The 13195-nt window shown below is 45.6% G+C and overlaps 1 protein-coding gene and 1 pseudogene across 3 annotated transcripts in view; one reads left to right on the top strand and one right to left on the bottom strand.

The window, feature by feature from the left end:
* Positions 1-1963: 1963 nt before the first annotated feature.
* LOC118076343 (CDGSH iron-sulfur domain-containing protein 1 pseudogene) lies at positions 1964-2357 on the top strand (annotated as a pseudogene).
* A 2026-nt stretch (positions 2358-4383) lies between these two features.
* MORC2 (MORC family CW-type zinc finger 2) overlaps positions 4384-13195 on the bottom strand; it is a 48951-nt gene continuing 40139 nt past the window's right edge. For all 3 annotated transcript variants that reach the window (XM_035099052.3, XM_088659229.1, XM_088659230.1), the window contains 10 exons: positions 13060-13189; positions 12392-12466; positions 11899-12297; positions 11312-11455; positions 9474-9528; positions 8864-9005; positions 8352-8546; positions 7801-7894; positions 5117-5305; positions 4384-4723 (listed from right to left, as the gene is read on the bottom strand). In XM_035099052.3, coding sequence (XP_034954943.3) covers positions 4655-4723; positions 5117-5305; positions 7801-7894; positions 8352-8546; positions 8864-9005; positions 9474-9528; positions 11312-11455; positions 11899-12297; positions 12392-12466; positions 13060-13189 — 1492 coding nt within the window. In that variant the 3' untranslated portion in view covers positions 4384-4654. The remainder of the gene's footprint in view (positions 4724-5116; positions 5306-7800; positions 7895-8351; positions 8547-8863; positions 9006-9473; positions 9529-11311; positions 11456-11898; positions 12298-12391; positions 12467-13059; positions 13190-13195) is intronic.

Below are 13195 nucleotides of genomic sequence, written 5' to 3'. Positions count from 1 at the left end.
AGGGAATTAAAATAATAAATATGTACCCAAATTCTGGCTAAGCATCACCACCTCACTATGCTGAAGTCATAGCTAGGCCCTGACATACCATTACAACTAGTTTGCACTAAAAAATTGATTTGTGGAACTAGTCCACAAGGGCACTATGACCATCAGACAGAACCCAGCCTGATATTAACAGTCTGCGGTAACAAAGAACTGGGTCTTCGAAGATTGGTGGCTGAAGTGTGGCTGGAATGCCCTCCCTGCTGAAATACACCACCTCCATCCGTATTTGCATGTCACTGGCTCCTGAAGACGCATCTGTTTAGGGAAGCCTGCCCTTGCACTTCTGATGTTATTTAATTGTAATGCTTTTAAAATTAAGGATGTTTTAATGCTCTGATGAAATGGCTATTGGGTATTTCAAATGTGCATGGATCTCAGAATTGATTTTATAGATAGCTCAGTTGGCTAGAGCGTGACGCTGATAACACCAAGGTTGCAGGTTCAATCCCTGTATGGGACAGCTGTGTATTCCTGTACAGTGGTACCTTGGTTCTAGAATTTAATCCATTCTGAGAGTCCGTTTGACTCCCAAAACAGTTTAAAAACCAAGGCGCAGCTTCCAATTGGCTGCAGGAGCTTCCTGCACTCAATCCGAAGCCCCGTTGGCCATGCGGCTTCCAAAAAACATTCGCAAACCAGAACACTCACTCCCGGGTTTGCGGCATTCGGGAGCCGATTTGTTCGGGAGACAAGCCGTTCCGACTACCAAGATACCACTGTATTGCAGAAGGTTGGAGTAAATGAATTTCAGGGTCCCTTCCAATGCTGATTCTTTGACAAAAACTGCTCAGAAGCCATCTGGCATTTAAGCAGTATATAAACTAATGAATAACGGGTAATTCTCTGTTGACGTGAACCTATGGGAGCTCCACGTAAACTCCTTGGAAAATAACAAAGCAGGAGTTGCTGTTTATCTTTTTTCTGGACAGCTGTAGCACTGCATGATTTCATGGCTCCCCATCACTTTGCACACACAAGCTGTTTATTTCCTCTCCACTCCCCTGAGCCCACCTGCTTCAAGGCAAGCCAACTCTCAATCACTTCAAACATTTTCCTTATTTAGTATGGGGCACAGGTGAGGGTCTTGTTTTTGTCCACCTTAATAGCATGATTGAATCGGCCGCTCTGCAGGAAGCATCCGTCTGGAGGTTGAAGTCTCCCTTCACAATTCTATAGAAAAAGGGGTGGGTGGGGGAGGGCCCACTTCCCTTCTCGGGGATGGCCCCTCTGGGAACGGCTACTAAGTGTTGTCACTGTCTTAATCAAAACTGGGGAAGAGATTATTTTTTCCTAACGTTTCTTAGATGCTTGCAGCAGCTGCAAGGGTCAGCTCAGTTTGCCACGCTAGTACACTTGCTGGGGCGTCCTCAGAGACAGAGCCTCTTTTCCTGTTTTTTTGGCTTGATATTGAAGTTTATTATTTATTTTTCAAGAAAGAGAAATGGCAGCAAAAAGGGGAGAGTTTATTTTGAGTCCCAAATTTTCCCTAAATTCTATTGAGCTCTGCTGTTATTGAGGGACTGCACAGTCAGCTGCGTTTAGACTGCAAAAGGCCTCCTTGTCCAGTTGGGTTTTTTTTTATGGGTTGGAACAGTAGCTTCTTAAAAAACACCACCACCCCAAACTATTGGAAATTGCCAAGTGCTGGAAGACATCATTCCTGCAACCCTTTCTGAGAGACCCATTTCACTGTGAGAACAACACACTGACCTGTGTGATCGTTCAGCAACCTCATAAAATCTGTCCTGAAGTGATGCTGTAAATGCCAGCTTTATTAATGCAACTGTGCACTAGCTAATGCTTTTGGTCTCATCTCTCCTTATAAAGGACAGAACTGGTTACATTCTTTTAAAGGACAGAGTAGTACCTCAGAGAATTGGTAATCTAGCAAAGCGCTTGGGTCTTAGACTCAACAATATGGAAGTAGGGGGTGGCCACTCGGTGTGCGTCCGGGGCTGCAGTCATGGGGCTCAGGTCGAATTCTTCCTTGAGGGTTGAATGGATTGCAGCCGTTTCGTTTGCTGCTGGAGCGGCAGTCATTGGATATCTTGCTTACAAAAGATTTATCAGCAAGGACAGATGCTGTAATGGGATGGTAAATCCCAATATCCAGAAAGATGGTTCTGGATATGGAACAGTATGAAAGGTAGTTCATGCATTTGATATGGAAGATTTGGGGGAGAAAGCTGTGTACTGCCGGTGTTGGGAGATCTAAGAAGTTTCCATTGTGTGATGGGTCTCATACAAACCATAATGATGAAACGGGAGACAATGTGGGTCCTCTGACCATCAAGAGAAAAGATGCATAAATGATGAATGATCTGGACACCGCACAAACAACCATATTGCAGTGTTTTCTGCTCACTTGTAATTGGTGTAAAAATGAGGTCTGAAGTCATTTCACTAAAGATTTTTAGATGTGTAGTATACAGTATGCTGCAACTGATGTACGGTAATTCAGCGTTTCTCAACCGCTGTTCCGCGGCACACTAGTGTGCCACGAGACGCTGGCTGGTGTGCCGCGACGTGCGGCGACGAGAAGGGCGATTTGCATTGTCACGTGCCTGGCGGCCGCCAAAGCACATCACTGACCCGCCAGAAAGCAATATTTCTCCTCCTCTTTCCCTAAGCTCAGTGCAAACGAGCCTGGCGGCCGCCAATACGCAACACTAACTCGCCGGAAAGCAATATTTGGCAAGTGTTTCTTACAGTCATAATTATAATATAGGGCGGCACAGAGTTAAATTTTTTAACTTTTTTAATGGTGGTGTGCCTCGTGATTTTTTTCACGGAACAAGTGTGCCGTGGCCCAAAAAAGGTTGAGAAACACTGCGGTAATTCATGGTGTTTGCCTTGCTTAAACACTACAATGTATGTTAGGAATGAATACTTGTGACCTTGCTTTTGTTTTGTCTTGTAAAATGTGCATTCTCATTAAGTGTATTTTAAAAAAAGACCTTTAGAATGTACTCGGAACTATGTATGGGAAGATAATACATTAAATTATCTATCTATCTATATATAAATGTAAACTGGGCATGTCCGTTCCTCTCCAATGTTCAATGAAACCGCTTGACCGATAGCGTTGAAATTTGGACACAACGCCACATGCAAATAAGAGAGTAACCTAAGACACTTTCCGTACACAGATGTCACACCTGGGCCACGTAAAACCCCCAAAACCCCATTTCAGAACACACAACTCACCCCAAAGTGCATGCTGGGAAACAGAACCCAGAAGCTGACAGTTCCTTTTCCAAGGGTGGGGGCCAAGGAATGGAGATACAGGGCGGAGGCCTCGGCTCGCATTTACATACTAGCCCAAGCCAAGGCCTTCAGACTAGGCCTCGGCTCTACTTTACAGACTAGGCCTGTACCAGAGTGGAGCCCTAGGTGGGGGGTGGGGGGGAGGGTTGAGCCAGGGCAGGGGGGGTCACAGGGATGACCCGGGGGTGGGGGGATGGGATACCTCATGGGTAGCGACAGGATGGGAGGAATCACAGGGATGAGACACAACAACGGGGGGGGGGGACGGACACATAGTCCGGGAGGTGGACACATCCTCCCCCTTTCCAGGGAAACAAGGACCCTGAGCCAGGCACAGCAACGCGTGCCCGGGCCACCTAGTTTTGAAATAAAAATAATTTTAAAAAACCATGTGGAAGCAGCCAATTTGCAAGCAAGGGTTAGCCAAGCTTGGCCAGAAAGATGCCACTTGGTGCAGGAGCAGCAGTTTCCCCAAGGACTTAAACCCTGGGTTGCTCCCAGACATCTCACCTTTAACTGACGATACCAGGACCATATGCACAAACTCTACTGCTGAGCTGTGGCCCCTCTTTATGATCAGAAAACTAAGGTGGCAGGAGCAATTTCTCCCTGTAATACACAGAAGTGTGATAAAGGTCCCCTGAAAATCAGTTAGGACCCCCCCCCACCTCCCCAAGGCATCCTAAAAGAGAGAATCTGCTCATTCAAGCTTATTGCTGCCATGCTGAAGATGGTATGACACGGTACCTAAGGTTTAACGCTGATCAACGTCTCCATGGTATCAGCACAAGTTTAAAGACCTACTGACACTCAGCCCCAAGCCCTTTTTTGGGTTGAGCTACACACCCTCTGTTGGCAGAGGTTTGCTCTCCCACTACTGCACAAGGAACGCTTTCTGGCTGTGAGGCTTGTTGTTTGTGGCTTCTTCCTGTAAAGAGACACCCACAGGGTTGCCCTTGTGCCAGCAGCACGTTTTATAAGCTCCACTGTACGTCTTCGTAACAAGCATAACCCACCACATATCTTAAGCTTAACAGAGGCCACAGATCAATCCTTTGCACCAAGGAATGCATTGAGTTTTGTGCTATTATTATTATTATTACTATTATTATTACTACAGGTTGTTGTTTTTTCCCAAAATATTTATAAACAAAAGGCTAATAACCTTCAACAGCACTTCTGTTACATATGTAAAAAAAAGGGTCTTAAGAACAAGTCGTACTCCAATGCACACTAATACAATACAGTGTCTAATGTCCTTGGCCACACTTCTCTACACATCACTCTGGGATTTCCCGGAGAACCAACTTCACACGGGTATTGGAATCCAATTGGCTGGTCAGTCTCCCCTTGTGATCAGGTCCTCAATGTATGCATCCAGTTCGTCATCTGTATTGAAATCAATGTCCTGAAACCAGCAAAGGGAAATATAGTTCAATGCCTATGAGAAAGCATTTGATACAGTAGGGTGACTGCTTGCTAGCTGGGGCTGATGTGAGTCGTAGCTGAAAACATCTGGAGGACACCAGGTTAAAAATATGCTCAGATTTTTGAGATTCTGCAAGATTCTGCCTGTTGTATTTTTGTGATTATGAGCATGGAAACAAATTTCTTACATTTCCTTATAGCCAGAAGGAAGGGGGAATTAACAAGAAAATATGTAGAATAGCAATATAAGTATGTGTTCTGTACAGCAGAGTAGATGCAACCAAAGTTCTATGATAATTTACATTTAAATAAAAAAGTTATAATGAAAAAACATGTCCAGTTTTTTTGCAATTCTAGCTGGGGCCTCACTCACCTCTTGGACTTTTTGTAGGAGTGCTACTATGTTAGTCCTTAGCTTCTGGAGTTTCTCTTTTGTCTCCATGAGCTTCTGTTCTTGGATGTGAAGCTTCTCTTCAGAGGCTTTGGCCTGGGCATTAGCTTGAGTCTGGTAGGAGTTGCATAAGTTTTGCAGCCCCTTCTCGTACTGCTTGAAATATTCTTTCTGCAGGGAGGCAAGACACAAGAGAGTCGGTTCTAGGAGTTTCAAGATAAGCCACATGTATTGTTCCAATATGTCCTTATGCAGTGGGAGGCCACATTCACACCATACGTTTAAAGCAGTACCATACTTTAAAAGAGTTATGGCTTTCCCCCAAAGCATCCTGGGAACTGTAGTTTGTTAAAGGGTGCTGAGAGTTGTGAGATCTCTGCTCCCCTTGGAGAGGTACAATTCCTAGAGCGCTTTAATAATCACTATCTCTTCCCAGGGAACTCTGGGAAGTGTAGGTCTGTGAAGAGGAGTAAGTGTGGATGTAGCCAAAGTGTCTGATTCCTTCCCTCACCCTGAAGAGTGCCACAAGGCATCCTGTCTGAGGATGTAGATACACTGCAATCTTTTGCTGCAAAATTGTCTGTCTGTCTGTCTGTCTTTCTTTCTCTTAAAATAATACCCATGTTTGCCAAAAGGCAAAAAAATTAATTGGAGTTAAACTGTCAATTTGACAGTGGAAGCCTCTGCTTTTGCAATTAACTAAGATCTGTCTTCCACCCCTGCAGTCTGCTGCCCTCTGCTGACTAAAAAGTGTCTGGAAAAGGACAAGAGTTGCTCGCATTCCAAATGGGTCTCTCATTTATCTTAAACGCTTGCACAAAAGGTGTCAGGCAACCCTTTTCTCTCCCCTTTGTGGTACATTCAAATTATAATCTGAGGGTTTGGCTCCTAATTTAGGCACTTTATCTCTCTCTCTCTATATATAAATGTAGGCATTGTGCACGCGGATGTAACAGCCTTTCTCCGTAACCGCTGAACTGTAATGTAACAAATTTGGCCACAACGTTCCATGCCCATCAGTGAGAGATCTGGCATAATTTTTTCCCCCAAAAAGCAAACCTTTCATACCTAAAATAATGATTAAACACAAAAAAGTGGCGCCCAAATTAGACATCACCAGCAGAAGCTCCGAAGACTCCAGCAGCATCCAATAGAAAAGCAGATTGCCCACTGCTGCCTGCAAAGCCGCGCCACCAGATGACATCACAAAATTCCAAAGCAACCAACTTAAAACAGGCCTTTTGCAGCAACAAGGCCCAACATTGCCAAATGGAGGTAGGGGCCTGCTGGGGGGGATGGGGGCCCCAAATAGGGGGCAGGGATAGGTAATGGGTCAGAACAGGATAGGGGAAGACACAGGGATGAAACCTGCCCTCTCCACAGTATCTCGCCTTGGCTTTGCAGACTAGGCTGAGTGGATTCAGGGGCCTGCCTGGGGGGGAGAGATGGGGGCCCCCCGAATAGGCCACAGCATAGAATCAACTGAATATGGGCCTTTTACAGGGCCATGCCTTTGGGTAGAATAAATGTTATTTCACATAACACATGTGGGTAGGGGAGTCAGGGTTGGGACAGGGCAAAATTTTACAGAACATGCACATTGGGGGAATGATTGTGTGCAAAATGAACGGGTCACAGGGATAACCGGGGAGGGGGGGTTGGACAGAGGAGAGGAGGGAAATCACAGGGGTAAGTGGGAGGGTTAGGGGGTGGGGGAAAAATAGGTCATGGATCAGGACAGAGTTGGGGGGTTCACAGGGATGAGGGAGGGGGATGAGGGGGGGAATCACAGGGATATGTCATGGATCGGCACAGGGTAGGGGAAATCACACAAATAACCCACAGCAATGCGTGGCAGGGCCAGCTAGTACATTATAAAAGGTTACAATTATGGATGGTGATATCATAACCACTGACTCCAAAAAATGTCTCACTAAAGCCAGTGCAACGTTGAGTTAAAAGGGTAGCATTCTGCCTCTCTAAAAACTGGCAGCTGGCAAAGTATAGAGGAGTGGTTCTCGAAGTGGGTGGTACCACCCCCTGGAGAGGTTTACCTAGGTGGGCGCTAATGAGACAACAGGAAGACATGGGGGTGCTGGAGGTGCTCCCCCTAAGTGCATTGAATGCTTATTTGCAATTGACCAGGCTAGAGCCTAAAGCAAACACCTTCCTTGTTTCATATTTAAAGTTTTACTGCTCATCACTTTCAAAGCTATTTCCTTTGGTCACATTTATATTTACAATTCTGTATTGTCACAAGTCAGAAGACAGACAATTATTTGCTATAGCTATTGATTTTCATATAAATTAGTTACTGCACATCTGTGGTAGGTGAAGGTTTGTGCATGTCTGGTAAGCTGAGTTATGTATGGATATTTTATGCTATAAATTTCCTTCACCTGTATGTTTCCAACAGCAAGAATGTGTAACTATTCCAACTTGCTGGATTTTATTTTGTGATTATCTTCCTTAGTGGGTCGTGCAAACCGCTATTCTGAATAATGCTTTTTCATAGGGTTGGGTAGGGGACACTGGAGATGAGTTCATGGAACCAAGTGGGCTGTGCCCCCCCAAAAAAAACAGGGAACAACTGGTGCAGAAGCTAAGAATGAAGCAAGAGCAGCCACCAGCTCAGGTCTTGCCGCCACTGTAAGCACAGGACTTACCAGAGGGAAAGCTGCTAACTCTTCTGAATTCATGGCACTCAGGTCATTCTTGGAGATGGGGAAATTTGGGGGTAAGAAGTACCGCAAGCAATTCCTGCCCAAACAAAAACAAGCATGCTAAGAAGAGCAAGACTATGTGTGCATTACAATTTGGAGAACACAGAATATTTTACAGAGTACAGAGCTCATCTTCTTGCACAGCTTATTCTCCCCGCCTCCCTTTTCATTAATACAGCAAGTTTCTACTCCTTGCGATTCTGAAGATATGCTTCCAAAGATGGTGGGGGCAATGCCTGGTGGAACCCCAATGAAGGCAGAATAAATTATGCAAAGTTACTCAATTAGCATTGGCACAGGCTGCGGAGTTTAGATTGCTCAGGCACAGAATATTAATATTTTTGGCACTTTCTCTGTCCCAACAAAAGAAACTCCACAGCAGGTAACAGGTCAGATACAGTAAGAACACCACATTGACAACAGGATGTTAAAAGCAAAAGCAGGAGTCCAAAATTAAGCTGACATCTATAAAGCTGCTTAGCGAAGAGGCTCACCGGAGAGATTGAGCTAGTAAGTCTACAATCTCATGGCTGTTGCTGGAAGCGGTGGTGTCTGGCTCAGTCCGGACACACTCTGAGGTAGAGGGCTTGGGCGCAACGTCTTCCTTCTGTTGCTTTTGAGTGTCTGGAGTTCGCAGTTCTGGTGAGGGAGGCTTCATGAGTCGAACATCCTCGCTGTTTCTCTCGACCCTGAAGGAAGCAACAGACACATCACAAGGAATCCTTCCTAAAGACCAGAGTAAGAGTCTTTGCTGCCTCCCCACGGCGAACTGATGTGCTGACAGCCATTCCCTGGGTACCAAAGATTTGCTTTACATGGTGATGACCAATACTGGCTGGCATTCATTTCCCTTTCCCTGTCTATACACTGTGCTAGAGGCAGCAGCTACCACAGCCCCTGCATCCCAATATAGCTGTGATTCCTACAATGCAAGGGGCTGGTCAATATGGTCCTTGTTGTCCCTTCCACCACTACAATTCTATGATTCTACACACACAAAAATTACCAGCGATCTCTTGGGGTGGTATCTGTCGGGACATAGTCAAACTTCACTTTCCAGCGGATACCTTTCTTGCCCATCTCCACATTTGTAACTCGGCCCGTGAACCACTCCTTGTTCACGCGGACTTCCACGTGGAGCCCTTTATCTGAGGTGCACAGAAGGGCAGAAAGTCTGGCATTAAGCATCTGTTTTCAAAGCAAGCAAATGTTCTGGCATCCCCTTAAGGTCTGGTCGGAGACCACTCTCAACATGCCCTTATTACGGGACAACAGGCACAAAAATAAACCTGGGAGTATGTTAGAACTGCTTTCAAATAGGATTGACGTTCAGAGCTCTCTGTTCGATCCAGAAACTGCATCCCATGGAAATTACACCGCTTAATGAGCCAGAAAAAGATACAGCTTGATCCCATTCATTATTATGCAGGTTTAAGGGTCAGTCACAGCGGCTGCATTTGAAGCCAGATTGTTTTGCTTTAACCTGGACTATAATCTTAATTGATGTAGAACAGATCTGCCCGAAACCTGCAGTCATTGTGGTGCTCAATACATGCACCATTTTGCTTCCCTGGAAGAATCAAGTAGGTGCAGAGACCAAGCGACTTATTTCTTACCTTTCTGTGCCCTCTTCAGTTCTGCCAAGTCTTCTTCCCCTCCGCTGTCTGTGAGCTGAAAGCAGAGATAATAGAGACTCAGCATAGAGTACTTTACTAACTAAAAGAAGACCCAACAAAAAGCTAGCTTTAGAATTCAGCAAAAAAACTATCTGTGCGCATTTTCATTTGCACTCAACTTTCTGGGCTGGGGATAAGCAGTACTTATGGAGAAAAATGTTAATATATTGCTTAAACACAATAGCCTTGCAGCCATTGGCACCTAGAACAAAAGACTAGAGCAGTCATCCTCTCACTGAGGACAGAAGTTAATAGCTACTGGTGGCCTTATCAAGAAATAATAATAAATAAAATACTAAATGTAAAGCAATTATTCTTTGTGAATTTCTCCTCTTTTAAAGCAATCCAAGTTGGTGGCCATCACTGCTTCTTGTGAGAGTGAATTCTATAGTTAACTCTGTGCTGTGTGAAAAAGTACTGATGATTTTTACAAGTTTAATTATGATGTTATGCAGGGAAGATTGCTCATTAGCCCTGAAGCAGTCAGAGTTAAGCTATAGCAGCACAGCAAAGCAGGAATTTCCAGGCAGGAACACAAAGAGTCATCACTGCTTAAAGTCATTGCCTAGTGGTTAGATTGGGTAGAGCACTGGAACTAAGGAGACCATGTAATTAGCCATGTAATTGTTTCATAACAATAGCAATCAAATTTGCTTTTGTAATTAACACAAGCATCAAACCTTTTTAAGATTACTTTCCTTGTTGTTCTCATAACCTGAACTCCACTTAAAATCGCTGCCCATGATATGACAAGTTTTAACCGCTTAATGAAGCGGATTTCTTTTGATAAATCAAATGCCCAACTCCAGGTGAAACTGTAAGTCAAAACTTGACAAATAATGGACAGGTATTTTAATGGAGTTAAAGTCATGAGAAAAACAAAGGTGATCTTAAAACAGGTTTGGCACTTCTACTAATTGCAAAAAAATAAACATCTGAAAGCTTTTGTTGTGAAACCGAGTGAAGGCTGCCATTTGATGGAACACATTATCATGTCCTACCTGTGCTTAAAGATGAAATACAGAACATTGAGGCAATTAGGGATTTTATCTCCATGTCCTATATCTGAGCTCAAGCAGAAGAAAGACATGATAATGCACTCTGTCAATTGGCAGCCTTCACTCGAGGAGTTTAAGGGGAGGACAAATTCAGCTTGTTTAGCTGCTCGTCTTGGATCTGACTGTCAGAACTGTCTGTCCAGACCAGGGGTCAGCAACCTTTTTCAGCCGTGATACGGTCCACCGTCCCTCTGACCATGTGGTAGGCCGGACTATATTTTGAAAAAATAAATAAAAATGAATGAATTCCTATGCCCCACAAATAACCCAGAGATGCATTTTAAATAAAAGGACACATTCTACTCATGTAAAAAAAGGCTGATTCCCGGACCGTTCGTGGGCCGGATTGAGGTGATTAGGCCGCATCTATCCAATGTGCCTTAGGTTGCCTGCCCGTGCTCCAGACAGTTTTCACTCACAAAATATAGATGTCCATACTTTGGCAAAAGTTCCAGAGGAGATGGAACAGGGACGAAGAACAGAAACTTTAAGGGATTCTGAATGGCAAAACCAGACTTGCAATAATAATAATAATATAATAATAATAATTTATTATTTATACCCCGCCCATCTGGCCGGGTTCCCCCAGCCACTCTGGGCGGCTTCCCAAAAAACAGAAATTCTAAAATACAGAAATCCATCAGACATTAAAAGCTTCCCTAAACAGGGCTGCCTTGAGATGCCTTCTAAAGGTCTGGTAATTGCAAACTTCTCACTCACTTCCACCTCTACCTCGTTGGCATCTTTCTTCTCTTCTTTCACTGTCACGTGTCGCCCATGTTTCCTCTTCTCTTTCCTTGGCCCAATTTCCTCTTCCAATTCATCCTCTATTGAGCTAATGCTTCTCTTCTTGGAACCTGAAGCCTGCAGAGATTAAGACACGCACTCAACCACCACAAGGAAGACGCATTGCTCCACGGACCCTGCGGTCGCACTTCCAAAAGGCAGAGGCACAACACAGCTACGTGAAGGCAGGAAGGGGCCTTATGTTGATTCTGAACCCCTCAAGCTCACACTTGTTGACACTGACTGGAAGCAGCTCTCCAGGGTTTCAGGCAGAGGCAATTACCCAGAGATGCTGGAGATTAAATGTGAGACCTTCCACAAAGCAAAGTTGGCGAGCATAAGAAGAACCCTGCTGGATCCGGCCAAAGGGGGCCCGTCTAGTCCAGCATCCTTTTCTCAGAGTAGCCAGATGCCCTGAAGGGACACCCTATGTGTTTCTTATCCTGGTTTCTTAATGCTGGCCGCTGACTGTAATAATAAATGCATCTGATTGGTTTTTACAGAGGAGGTGTGTGCCTCACCTGGGGGTGCTTCACAACAGGCGATTTCTTCAGCGACAGCTGTCCCTTTGCAGGTTTTGGGCTGGGGGTTCTGTGGTGGCTCTTGGCGTTCTGAAGAGGCGCAGGGGGCACCCTGCCACTTGCTGCAGGCTTGGAGGCGGGCCTGACCGGGGTGGATGCGGACCTCCCGGGTGTCGCCACCATGTGATTCTGCGTCTTGGAAAACCTGGCATCTTCCCTAGAGACCAAACTCTGCGGCTTAGAGCTGCTGATGGCTGGCCGTGGTGGGGGCCCCTTATTCTGATGGCCAGTGGACCTGGAAGTGGTCAGTGGGGCAGGAGGCTTGCTGGGAGCATTTCGAATCACTTCTGGCAGAGGGGGAGAGCGTGGCCGCTGCGGCCTGCTCAGCGGATCTGAATTCTGTGAGGAGGAGGAGGAGAGAAAAGGCAAAGTCAGCTCAGGCTAAGTGCGGAGAACAGGTGTACAGGCAGCAATGGAAGGGGGTGGCACTCACCTCTAGTGTTGGGCGGGTGGTGACTTCCAAGGGCAGTTTCCGCAGGTCAGCATGGGAACGTATTGGAGTAGTTTTCTGGAGCGGAGCAGATGGAACAAAGCCATTGTGTTAAGAACAGCCGCTGCTGGCTTGAAACCTACTCCCTTAGCAAACCTCACAGACCCGCTTCGTCCCTGAGAAATTGTAGTAAGTGCCTGATGACTCAGTGAAGCCCCACTAGGTGAGGTGGGGCAATGCTTTTCAGGCTGAGATTGCTACAAACTAAGGAGGGGCTGGTTTGCACACACATGCAACACCAGTAGCCGAAAGTGAGTTAATATGGGAAATCGTGCTACCTTCAAGACAACACAAGTTCTCTATCTGTTACTGGCTCAGTTTACATCTGCAAACCACAACACTTGCTGCTATGTAGGGCTGAAACAAAAATGGAGAATTTCCAGTTCAAATTTGGGGGTGGGTGGGGTCACAAAAGCAGATCAAGATCCGGGGGGGGGGGCATTGGCTGCCCATATAATATCCTAGTGGCTAGTGGCTGTAATTCTATGACCCTGCCACCACCTGAAAGCATTCCAACAAGAAGCTCACTTGAAAGAGACAACTGAATATACAGCGTCACTGGCAAAGAATGAGAGAGACTGCAGATCGGGGGGCCCAGTGTCCAGACTTGCCTGCAGCGCCTCCAGCTTCTCCTGCTGCTGGCGAATTTTATCTGACAGCTCTTTCTGCTTTTCCTCCTGAGACTTCTCTTTCCGCAGCACACACAGGGGAACCTTCTGCTTCTGTTCAGGAGTTTCACACCTGCCA

The sequence above is a fragment of the Zootoca vivipara genome, chromosome 16, assembly GCF_965207765.1.
Source record: "Zootoca vivipara chromosome 16, rZooViv2.hap1.1, whole genome shotgun sequence".
In the NCBI taxonomy this organism is placed as follows: Eukaryota; Metazoa; Chordata; class Lepidosauria; order Squamata; family Lacertidae; genus Zootoca; species Zootoca vivipara.
The sequence above is the reverse complement of the archived record's forward strand: the minus strand, read 5'-3'. Positions and strand labels throughout refer to the sequence as shown.